At 49.5% G+C, this 11,776-nt stretch overlaps 1 protein-coding gene across 11 annotated transcripts in view; it reads left to right on the top strand.

The window, feature by feature from the left end:
* The first annotated feature begins 2,082 nt into the window (after positions 1-2,082).
* Positions 2,083-11,776, top strand: part of Esrp1 (epithelial splicing regulatory protein 1) — a 50,778-nt gene continuing 41,084 nt past the window's right edge. For all 11 annotated transcript variants that reach the window (XR_007596006.1, XR_007596015.1, XR_007596012.1 and 8 more), the window contains exons 1-4: positions 2,083-2,411; positions 2,911-3,039; positions 4,202-4,315; positions 7,291-7,405. Coding sequence is in view for 5 of the 11 variants with exons in the window: in XM_050166230.1 (XP_050022187.1) it covers positions 2,280-2,411; positions 2,911-3,039; positions 4,202-4,315; positions 7,291-7,405 (490 nt within the window). In the remaining 6 variants the exon portion in view is untranslated. The remainder of the gene's footprint in view (positions 2,412-2,910; positions 3,040-4,201; positions 4,316-7,290; positions 7,406-11,776) is intronic.

Here is an 11,776-nt window from a genome sequence, read left to right on the forward strand (position 1 = left end):
TTCATAAGCGGGGAATGGAAGGTCTCTGCAAAGAGGGGCAGCTATGAGATTCGTGCCTCTAGTTTTCCTACTGCCGCTTCTCCTAGTGAAAGCGCTGACTTTAAGTCTTCAGTTCGTCGAAACTCGTTCTGCAAACGACGAATCCAAACTCCACAGTAGTGTCTTCAGGTGCGGCTGTAATCACTTTCTCTGCACCATGCTCACCTGACGTCGGGCCTCCCAGCCTGGTGTGCTGAGCGGTCCGTCCTGCCGAGGCCCGCGCCTCTGCCAGGTGTTGCCTCTCTCGACAGAGCTGAGCAAGAGAGAAATTCATTCTCGAGAGCCCCGGGGCGACGCGGCTCGGGGAACCGGCTACTCCAGGTAGCCTCGCCCACTGCAAAGCAATCTGGGTGGTTTTTCCAGATCCCCCGCCCAGTCCCAGCCCCCGCGACTCCTAAGGAGGAGGTTGGCTCCAGGGACTCCGGGGCTAGGGCGGGGCTGCGAGGCGTCCTAGAAGCACCGGAGAGGCAGCCCAGGACCCAGGTGGTACCAGCGCCCTCTCGGGGGCGGAGAGCGAGCCAGGCCTCCACCCGCTCTCCCGGACGCCGCTGCCACCTGCTCCGCCTGCCATCCGCCTCCCGCCGCACCCCATCTTACCGGGAAACGCGCATCGCCGGCCTCCGACTCCCCTCCCTTACTCCCCAGAGTCTAGGCTTCCACTAACAAACATCCCTGGGAGAGTACCGACGGGTTCCAGGGGTTGCAAGGGTGTGGCGGCCGCGTTTCACACCAAGAATACTCGGGGCCGCATACCTGCCACTAAACTAGTAATATTTCCCAAGATTAGACCGGGTTGAAAGAGAAAACTCGAGGGAACTACACCTCTAGCGCTTTTCTAAAAAGTCAACATGACCTTCCTGGCCCCTTGGTGGCTCGTGTCTGGGGCTGGGGGTGGAGTTGGCGGTGGCGCAAGAGTCTGAGGGCGCACGCTGAGCTGGAGACCTTAGTCAAGTCACACTCCCAGAGCAAATTCAAGAGACGGGTGGAGGGCGTGAGGACAGGGCAAGAAATTTAACAAAAAGCTTGTTTGGCCGGATTCACGGAGGTCTTTTTGAGGCCGGCAGGCAGGTACATTTTATTTTATATCCAAAGCAAATCACAGTTAAAAGTGCTCCGATCCTGGAGGGCGTTCCGGCCTCAAAATAGCAGCCGACATAACAAAGTGTACGATAGAGAATGGGCTGCAGGGTCCTTCTTCCCGGGGTCCCCTAGCTGCTGTGAGCACTGTGGTTGCGCCCCGGGACCTGCCTAGTTAGCCGGGCGTCGCGTTCGGCGGCTGGGATTTTGGGGGTGGCTCGTCGCCCCGAGGTGGAGAGCGAACGCCAGCTCCTCTCCGGGTCGACGGGCAGGGCCCGCAGGACTTGACCCTCGCGCTGTTTGCACTTCGAGGAGTGCTGGGCTCAGGGGCGGCTGTCCCCGAGTTCCGCAATTGCCCGCACCACCTACCCGGGCGGCCGTGGGCCGGTCCCTCCCAGGCGCCGCGCCCAGGGCCTCACCTCTGGCCTCCTTTGGCCTCCCGGCGCCTTGGCCTTTCGCGCGACCCTTCAGCTCCTAACCCCACCGCCCAGGCTTCCCTCCAGTTCCCTCGCCTCTTCGTCCCCTAGAGCGGGGACCCTTTCCCCGCCGTCGCGGGCCCTAGGCCCCCTACCCCTTTCCCGGTCTGGCCTTGGCTACCCCGAGGGTGACAACCCGCTCTTCCCCGCCCCCACCCCACCTCCTCTCCAGCCCCGGCTTCCCCATTCATCCAGCCTTTGTCTCCCGCCCCCTCCTCGCCCTCCCCCTCTAACCCCCCCCCCACCGCTGCCACGTCGTGGTTTGAAGGAGCCAATGGGCGGGCGCCGCCAGGTGTCTCTTACCTGCACCACGTGGGGGAGGGGGAAAGGGGCGGGCAGGTAGAACCACATCCCAACACAGAAAGGCTTTCAGCCATTGCTCGCGCCTCCCGGGGGTGCAGCTGGGCTCCTCGGCTTTTTTTCATAGACGCACCAGCAATTGGATACAGAAAGGGCAGGCCTGCTGCTCCCTCCTTCCACCCCCCCTTCCTGCCCTGGGTGTGGAGCGCCGGCCAGGTGTGGGCTTGGGTGGTTGGTTACCGCCTTTTGCCCTGGCGGCCGCGAGGAGGGGGGTGGGCGCTTTCTTTTTCTCTTGGAAGAGGCTTTTAGCACAGGTTTTCTCGTTCTCACTTCCAACCCCACCTCGCCACCTCCCGAACCCCCTCCTCCCCCTCCCCACCTATCGTCATGACGGCGTCTCCGGATTACTTGGTGGTGCTTTTTGGGATCACTGCTGGGGCCACCGGAGCCAAGCTGGGTTCAGATGAGAAGGAACTGATCCTGCTGTTATGGAAAGTCGTGGATTTGGCCAACAAGAAGGTACTGCACAACGTTCTGGTCCGAACAAGGCTTGGGGCAAGAACTTTATCGTAGAAGTTAGAGAGGAGATAGAGGGCTTTTTTCTTTCTTTTTGTTTGTTTGCGCGCATGTGAAGCGGGGCCCCGAGGCCTAGAGAATCCATGGTAAAGCAAACCTTTTGACTAAACCACCTTGGGGCCCTTTCAGTCTTCCGAAACCTGGCCCAGGTAGAGAGGCCCGCACTGCCGAGCCACGTTCTCTGCGGGTCGTGGGACGCCTGGGCCAGGCTGTGGTTCTTGGGGCGCTGGGGTCCCTTATAGGGCCTCGGCGACTTGATCCGGGTAGGGTGGGGGTGGGGCGGGGGAGCCGAGACCAGATCCCTGGCCGTCTAGGGAGCCTTGATTCTGCTGCTGGGTACCTGGAAAGCCTCGAGCCGCCCGGGGGAAGGCGGGGAGGAGGAAGAATTTCCAAATTGAAAAGAGGGAACTGACCCCTTCTTCTCCACCCTTCACCCCCCAAGGTGGGACAGTTGCACGAAGTACTAGTTAGACCGGACCAGTTGGACCTGACTGAGGATTGTAAAGAAGAAACTAAAATTGACGCCGAAAGCCTGTCTTCCGCGCCGCAGCTGGACCAAGCCCTCCGACAGGTGACAGTTTGGGCCGGGCCGCGCCGCGCCGTCCACCCCCATTTCCGCGGCCCCCAGACCCGACCCAGCCCTGTGACTCCACGCCCTCGTGGAGCGGTCTCCGCTTGTTTCTGGGGCGGGGTGGCGAGACTCCCAGCCTTGTGTGTGGGCGTCCGGCCGGAGGGCGGGGAGGGGCTCTGGAGGGGGGCTGCTGTGCTTGTTCCTGGCCCCCCGGGTCTTGGGATAGAAAGGGATAGAAATTCGCAGGACTCCTGCGTAGTTCTTTGGGCGGGAGTATAAGTCGCGTTTTCCCCCAGCGAAGTTTGAATCCTATCTCCCGCAAGCCCAAGCGCAGTCCCTAGTGGGTCTGGGTCTGCAGCCCAGTCACGTAGAGGAGCAGGCTATCCGTGCACCCGTCATCCCGAGCTACTTCTAGCTCCTGAGCGCCCGCCTGATTTCAGCCTCACGTCTCAATTTCCAAAGGCTCGGCTTCCTCATTGCTTCTTTACTGCCTTGATTGGGATCCCAGGGAGGGGTTGCAAGTACGGACCTGTGGGCCTGCCTGTTGGGTCACCGTGGAGCTGGCGGGATCCCCTGTAGGAATTGAGGTGACCTAAAAACTGGCTGCTGTGCATGCTGACGGTTGCTAGAAACCTGGATAGGGCGGGTCTCAACACCTGTGCAGCGCTGTGTTCTGCGCTCTCCCAGCCTGCCTCTGCCGGAGCGCAGGAGTCTCCTATTAAAGGAGGAAGTTATTTCTACAGTATTTTCTAAGAAAGTGTTACCCGCCTTACAGCGTTCTGCTTATTCAGTACCCCCCGCACGCGTATCGGAAGTGGGTGATTTAAAGCTGGAACATCCCAACATTTAAAAGGCAGCCCCGTGGAATGATGTAATCTGGAGGCAAACTGTGAAAAGAGACCTCCGATAGGTTCATCCTGAATATAAGGGTTGCTGGTTAGTGAAACCCACTTCTCCCCAGCGGAAAAGCGGCAGATTGGTTGGTAAAGCATCCTTGCCTAGGACAAAGTGACAGGTTGGGGGTGGGGGTTGCGATGTTGCCCGCACCAGGCCCCAGAGTCCTCAGGACGATTTTTCTCTGATTATCTTCAAGTTGGGCCCCTTTGACATGTTTGTAAATTTTGCTTTCGTTGCCTCCCTCCCGTGTTCTTGGTTCTTGCAGTTTAACCAGTCAGTGAGCAATGAGCTGAACATTGGGGTAGGCACTTCCTTCTGTTTGTGTACTGACGGGCAGCTTCATGTCAGGCAGATCCTGCATCCCGAGGCTTCCAAGAAGGTAAGAGTGCTGGCTTCTGGAGAAGTGGATGTTCTCAGCGGGGGTGACTTGGGGAATCTGAAAACAAACGAACAAACCAGATGGTTTATTCAAATATGTTTATTCCGGCTTCTGGAAAAACAGCTGTACTTTGGGGGTTGTCTGGAGGCTTTTTAAAACGTCATCCAGATTATTCTACTTTTAAAGAAGGGCAGACGGGGACTTCTGTCTAATGGTGCAGCTTTACGTTTTGGAGATGTAAACAAGTTTTGAATCAAAAGGATGGTGGTGAAAGTCTCAAAGTGGCCTGAACTTGACGCTGCTGTACTTGCAAGCAGGCGATAAAACTGTAGTGAACAAGGGGTAACACGGTAGATTTAACATTATGTATATTTTATCACAATTGAAAAACTCATGTAATTTTCATGGAGGTGTCTGGGATTGTAGTAATTTTATAGGTATCCATCAGTGATTAAAACATCATCTTTGTTATGTATTCAGCTTAACACTGCATTTTCCAAAGCTAATATATAAGGTTTGAATTTTTGTCACTTACAGTAAAAAAGACTGTATTTTACTGCCTTGAGGTAATTTTCTTGTGTGAAATGCTTTATCCATGAAAGAGAATCAAAAACCTTCTAAATACTTTTATTTAGGGCTGTTTAAATAACGATTACCAACATAAACAATATTTTAGAACACTCCCACACTCCCTTTGATTTGAAGTGTTGAAAACCAAATTTTAAAGGTTTTGTTTGTTTTTATAAATGGGTGGATTTTTTTTTTTTTTTTGAGACAGTCTGGCTCTGGAGTCCAGGATAGCCTCAAAGTCCAGGCACTCCTGCCTCATCTGTGTGCTGGGATGTGAGTTCAAAACCAGCCTGAGGTCATGGACAGTAGGTTCTGAACGAAAAGCAGAAGCCCAGAATTGCTTCAGTTAAGCAGTGTTCGTCCGGCATCCTGGGTTCATCCCCCAGCCTGCGTGAAGCTAGGTGTGGAGGCGCATTCAAGGCGGGTGGCAGGGGATGAGAACTTCTAGTTCCAGGCTTAGCCAGGCATGGTGCACACACCCTTAGTCCCAGAACTCAGGTGGCAGAGGCAGGTGAATCTCTGAGTCTGAGGCCAGTCTGGTTGTGAAAGAAAGAAAAGAAAGGGAAAAACAGGGTCAAGGTTTGCCCAGCCTTGAGTTTGAGGTCAGCCTGGGTTACACTGGGAGACTCTTACACAAACAAACATTGACAAAAGACCTTAGCCAGCGCTGTAGTATTTGTTTATCTGCACAGTGATCCTTACTACCCCTAAGAGTGGAATTCAGAGCTTTCTCCTCTCTTTGGCATAAAGAGCCCTTTCCTTTTTGGTCCTTTGCTAGGAATTGAACCTTGAAAGCATTGCACATGCTCGGCAGCCCCCCTGGCTCTTTTGAGACAGTTTTAGTATATAACTCAGGCTGGCATGGTCTCTCAATTCTCCAGCCTCACCCCCTCCCCCCGGAATTATGTGCACTCTCTACCCTGTCTAGTTGTGTCTTTTTGTTCACATGTGCATTTGTGTGTGCGTGTGAGTGAGTGTGAGCGTGCACGCACACGCGGTGCTAGTATACCACATTTCTCACACTGAGGTCAGGGATAGATACCTTGGAGTCCATTCTCTCCCTCCACTGTGATGTAGGTCTCAGGGATCAAGATCAAGCCATTGGGTTAAAGCATTTTTCTCTCTGAGCCACCTGAGCAGCCTGTAGTTTGTTTGCTTGTTTAAGGTTTTTTTTTTTTTGTATGTTTTGGTGTTTTGCCTGCACGGATCACGTGTGCCGTGTGCATGCATGCCTGTGGAGGTCAGAGGAAAGTGTCAGATCCCCGGGCCTGAAGTGACAAGTGATTGTGAGTCACCGTGTGAGTGCTGGGAATTGAACAGGTGTTTAATTCCCATCAGCCCTGGTGATGCATAGTTTAAAATCCAATTCAAATTCTCAGGTAAAGCCAGAACAATGGGCAAAAACGGATATGGAACTATAATTTGGGTCAAAAGTAATCTTTTGTAAAGTATAGGGACTTCACTATTCCTAGCTTATATAATAATAAATACGCATATTACTGGGACTTAACAGATCTTACCAGTTAATTGTAGAATAAATTTATCTGTGTAAAAACTGATACCTAAAACCACAGACGGTCTAAAATGATAACAGCTGGAAAAAGAGTATTACAACCTGAAAAACAACAACCCCATGTTGCACATATATAATAGCTTCAGAAAGGGTTTGATCGGGGTGAGGAGTGGCTCAGCACTTAGCAGAGGATCTGTTCAGTTCCCTGCCCTCACATCTGGGCTCCTGTCCCAGAGGTTCTGACAACCTCTTCTGGCTTCATGAGAACCCACACACATCTGGTGTGCATGCAGGCAACTCTGCACAGATACACAAGACTAAATTAAAATAAAAAAAAGGCTTGCCGGGTGTTGGTGGCGCACGCCTTTAATCCCAGCACTCGGGAGGCGGAGGCCAGCCTGGTCTACAAGAGCTAGTGCCAGGACAGGCTCCAAAGCTACAGAGAAACCCTGTCTCGAAAAAAAACTAAAAAAAAAAAAAAATGCCGAGTGGTGCACACCTTTAATCCCAGCACTCGGGAGACAGGCTGGAGAACCTCTGTGGATTCGAGGCCAGCCTGGTCTACAGAGCGAGTTCCAAGACAGGCAAGGCTACACAGAGGAAACCCAGTCTCCAAAACAAAACAAGCAGAAAACAAAAATGGTTTGATTAGAAGACACAGTGAAACAAAAACATTGTTATCCGTTTCATTACAATGAGATGACTTTATGAAATTGCTGAGGGATCTAATGTATCGTGACCAAGCATTAAAAAATAGAGCCATTCCACATTGAATTTTATATTTCTAAAAATTGTGGTAAATTTTGCAATATCGCATTCATAGGTTCCTAGTTATTAGAGAAATATGGACCAGATTCACCTCGGTAACAGCATCTGCCTTCTCCTCCCTCAGAATGTATTACTACCTGAATGCTTCTATTCCTTTTTTGATCTTCGAAAAGAATTCAAGAAATGTTGCCCTGGCTCACCTGATATCGACAAGCTGGACGTAGCAGCGATGGCCGAGAGTATCCTTTAAAGTTATTTAAGAAGGCTTTGTACCCCATCCCGTGCTTTTTTTTTTTCTTTTTGTTGTTGTTGTTTTCATTTTTTTTTTTAATTTAAGTTTTGGAATTAAGAGTGGTGTTATGGCCTGGAGGGAGGTTGCCTTCAGACTTGTAGGTGTCCTCCCTGAGAGCCCCCGAGTGCTGGCATTAAAGGCATTAACCACTGTACCTGGTCAGGGAAATGCTTTAAACTTTGTCAGTGTGCGTTCCTGTTGAAACTGTTGATGTGTACTGTACCAGGAGGAAGTAACGGTGTAAATGATAGGTGTCTTTCAGAGTAGTCATGACGGAACTGGAGCTGATACGTGGTTTAGAGGTTTATGTGAGGTGGCTGCATTTCTGGTAATAATTATGTGAATGTATCTTATATAAGAGTGTGTATATGTGTGTGTGTGTGAGAGAGAGAGAGAATGACACACACATAGACAGCTGATGGATTAGAAAAAATCGGAAGAATTTACACTGTCTACAGATCCCAAAGCCATTTGCACTTGGTTACTTTGGTCTTGGGGTCCATTTGGCTTCCTTGTAGTAGATAAGATTTTGCTTTGAAGTGCTAAGTGCCCTTTAGACTAGACCTGTTTAAAAAATATATACCAGCCAGGTCTTGTGATCATAATAAGATACTTGGGGGCATGATAAAACAGGGACTAAGACAAGAAGTCATGGAGCACACCTTTAATCCCAGCACCGGGAGGCAGAGGCAGGTGTACACACACCTGTGAGTTTGAAGCCAGCTAGAGATAAGTGGTAAGACCGTCTCAGAAAATAGAGAGAGGGAAGCAGAGTGTCCCCAAAGTATTTACTTACAGAGACAGTGTTTTCCTTCCTCCCTTCTTTCCTCCCTCCTTCCCTCCCTCCCTCCCTTCCTCTCTTCCTTTCTTTATTTCTTTTTAAGACAGGATCTCACTGTCCTACAGTTCACTAGGAAGACCAGAGATCCTTCTCTCTCCCAAGTGCTAAGATAAAGGTGTATGCCACCTGGGTGTGAAAATAGTATATTGGACACTTCATATATTGTTAAATTAAGTTTCAATGCTTAGAAATCTTAGATCACAAGGGTCCCAGTGTCTTTTATTTATAGAATCTCTTTAATGTGCTGATAAGTAGTTGTATATTGATGTGGCAGAAGGGGAGCTGAGAATTGGGCTGTGTTGGTCCTTGGGGTGCTGAGAGATGCTTCTGCAGTTAAGAGCTCTTGAGTGCTGGCCATCCACATTGCATTTTGCTAATCACTGCACTATTTGATACAAACAGAATATTTCTATAAAAATAAAAGTAACTAGAAAAAAAAAGCAAGGCCTGGGTATAACTCACTGATAGAGTACATAGAGGCCCTGCTCCCCCCCCTCCCCCAATCAAACCTTTACCTTGTAGTGTTCTCATTGGTAGAATGGTCCGCTGCTGTATGCAGGAAGTCCTCTGGCTTGGTAACATGTCTATTGCTGTGTACATAAGGTTCTCTGGGTAGGCATTTTTTATGTTTCTCAGAGAGTTGACAATTCAGAGAAATCTTGATAAAACAAAATCCACCATTTTTCTTCTAGCAGTCTTGGTGGATGTAAGGTTGAGGCTTTGGGGCGTTTGGGGAATGTTTTTGGGTTGCTTCCTTGCTGTGGGCTATACTTCTCAGGGTATTTAGTAGCTGACCTTTGGGGGAGGGGTCAGCATGATGTACCAGTGGTTTGGTCTACTGCTTCAGCTGACCCTGGGTCTGTAAGTTGTGACTAAGTCGAGCTGAACTTCCTCCTTCCATGCCTTGTTTTTGACATTGGAAGTAGCATTAAAAACAAAGACAGGGTTTTCTGTTTCTTTAAATGTATCTGTTATAAGGGCTAGAGGTCTAGCTAAGGCGGTAGAGTGCCTACTGCAGGTGGAGCTCTGGGCTGGATACACTGTAATCCCAGTACTTGGCAGGGAGAGGCAGGAGGCTCAGTGGTTCAAGGTTCTCCTCCATGATGTAGCACATTCCGGTCAGCCTGGGCCCTGCCTCTAAAAAAAGAAAAAAATGGATTCGATCCCTAACTGTTTTTGATTAATGTTTGTATCTTTTTCCCCTTTAACATTTATAAACGCTATTAACCTTTCTTAGCAATCGTTTTTATGTTTCATTCCTGCTGGGATGAATTAATCTAACTTTCTATTCAGAGAAATAGATAATTTCCGAGCCTAGAGCTGCCAAACCAACTGCAGAGGTCAGAGGAGGCTGAAGCTGCAGACCATCTGCCTGAGCATGTCTGAACTGAAGAACTGTGTTTTCTGAAACCACTAAACATTTCCCTTGTTAATATGGAAAGGGTCCCGAGACTTCAAGTATGGAGGTAGTCATTACGCGTATTGGATGATAGAGTCTTGGCTCTTGTTAGCTCGTGTGTCCCACTAGTAACCAGTGTGTGCGGGTTGACCCACTAGTAACCAGAGTGTGTGGGTTGACCCACTAGTAACCAGAGTGTGCGGGTTGACCCACTAGTAACCAGAGTGTGCGGGTTGTCACACTAGTAACCAGAGTGTGCAGGCTATCACACTAGTAACCAGAGTGTGTGGGTTGCCACACTAGTAACCAGAGTGTACAGGTTGACACTATATTTTCCCTACTGTGCAGTTAGTTGTGTTATTTCTAAACCTCAGTTGTTTGAGACGTCTCAAGTAGCCCAAGCTGACCTAGAACCTGCTGTGCCATTAGGACGACCTTGAACTCCTGATTCTCTGCCCCCACCTCTTAAGTGCTGGGATGTTAGTTAAGGCCGCCCTGGCCAGCCTGGTGTGTTTTGTTGTTTGGAATGCAAGTGTAGAAATGTGGATTTGTTTGGAATGTCAGTGGCTCTGGTACTGTGTTGAGACCCAATTAAAATGTAGATTCCTGCTACTATTGTTTCTGTTTCAGTTTGAAATTGGGGACTTTCTCTACAGTTTCAGGCTTGCTTGGAATTTGGGCGGTCCTGTATCAGCTCTTCCCGGTGCTCAGGTTGTGTGAATGACTGTCAGCCAACTAAAATTCTTCTATTTTTTATAGTGATTTTAGATCAGAGCAAATTGAGCAGGAAGTGCAGCTTTTCCATTAGTTTTCCCACCTTCCCCCACTGTCTGTGGCTCATGCTTACAAGTTTGTTAAAGCTAACCCCCCCACCCAAGGCCAGGCAGTGGTGGTGCACGCCTTTAAATCTCAGCACTCAGAAGGCAGAGGCAGGTGGATCTCTGTGAGTTCAGGGCTAGCCTGGTTTATAGAGTGAGTTCCAGGATAGTCAGGACTGTTTAACACAGAAATCTCCAAAAATCAAAACAACAAAAGAACTGAACCTCCTTTGAGCGCATATTCTCAGTTTATACTAGAGTTCACTTTCGGTGTTGGGCATTCTTGGGTTTTTGTAGGTATGTAGTGATGTATCCACCATGTAACGTCATGACACACAGGACTGTTCTTCCCTCTCTAACCATTTTACTGTTCCTGTGCTTTTGGCTTTTCCAGACTTTCTTGTAGTCAAAATGAAATAGCAGTAGTATTTTCAGATTGCTTCTTAAACCCAGCAAGACACACCTAGTGTACTTGTGTGTATTTTCACAGTTTGGGGTCTCGTTTCCTTCTAGAGATGCAGTGTTGTCTGGCTGTACCTCAGCTGATTGCCTCTGCCTCCGGAACATGCCTTTGATTCCCAGCATGGCCGCTTTGAGCAGAGTTGTTCTAAACATCACGATACCTGACTGCAGGTAAACAAACGTTTGGAATTTGTTTGGGCTAAGTACCGAGAATTGTGATTGCTGGATTGTATGTGATACAACTCTGACTGTTTGGGCTTCGGGCAGTTTAGAAAGAAAGGCGTGTAGGGAAGATGGTGAGAGTGCCTTCTCGTTCTGCACAGTTGTTCTGCCTCTCAGCCCTGGCCCCCGCGATGTCACCTTCTAGAGGAAAAGGAAACTTCCGTATTCAAGTCTTGTAACTGGGACTGGAGAGGGCACTGCCAGTCTGTCGATTAGCCCTTGGGGGAGCTAGACCTGCCTCTCCTTGTGTTGGATATTCCCCGATGAAAGTTTTGTAGCCCTAGTCATTCTGTGTGAAGGGATAGGAAAGACAGGGTTGGGGATGTTGGGATGTGGCTCTGGTTCCTTCAACCCTTCTCCCCTTGTGTTTTTATGTTTTTTTTTTTTTTCTGAAATTGTTTCTAGTCTAGGTTTAAGTGTCTGGAGTAATTCCAGCTCCGGGTGTGCTAGCCATTAGTGAATTACACGATGCTGGTGGAAAGGCCTTTGTCAGGTGCACTATGCAGTACAGCGTCTTTAATCAGGGGGTGCAGGGTGATGATGGTATGGTGGCGTGTCTGTCTTTTTTTTTTTTTT

The sequence above is a fragment of the Alexandromys fortis genome, unplaced genomic scaffold (genome assembly GCF_014885135.2).
Source record: "Alexandromys fortis isolate MF-2015 unplaced genomic scaffold, M_Fortis_MF-2015_v1.1 scaffold_18, whole genome shotgun sequence".
Lineage (NCBI taxonomy): Eukaryota > Metazoa > Chordata > Mammalia > Rodentia > Cricetidae > Alexandromys > Alexandromys fortis.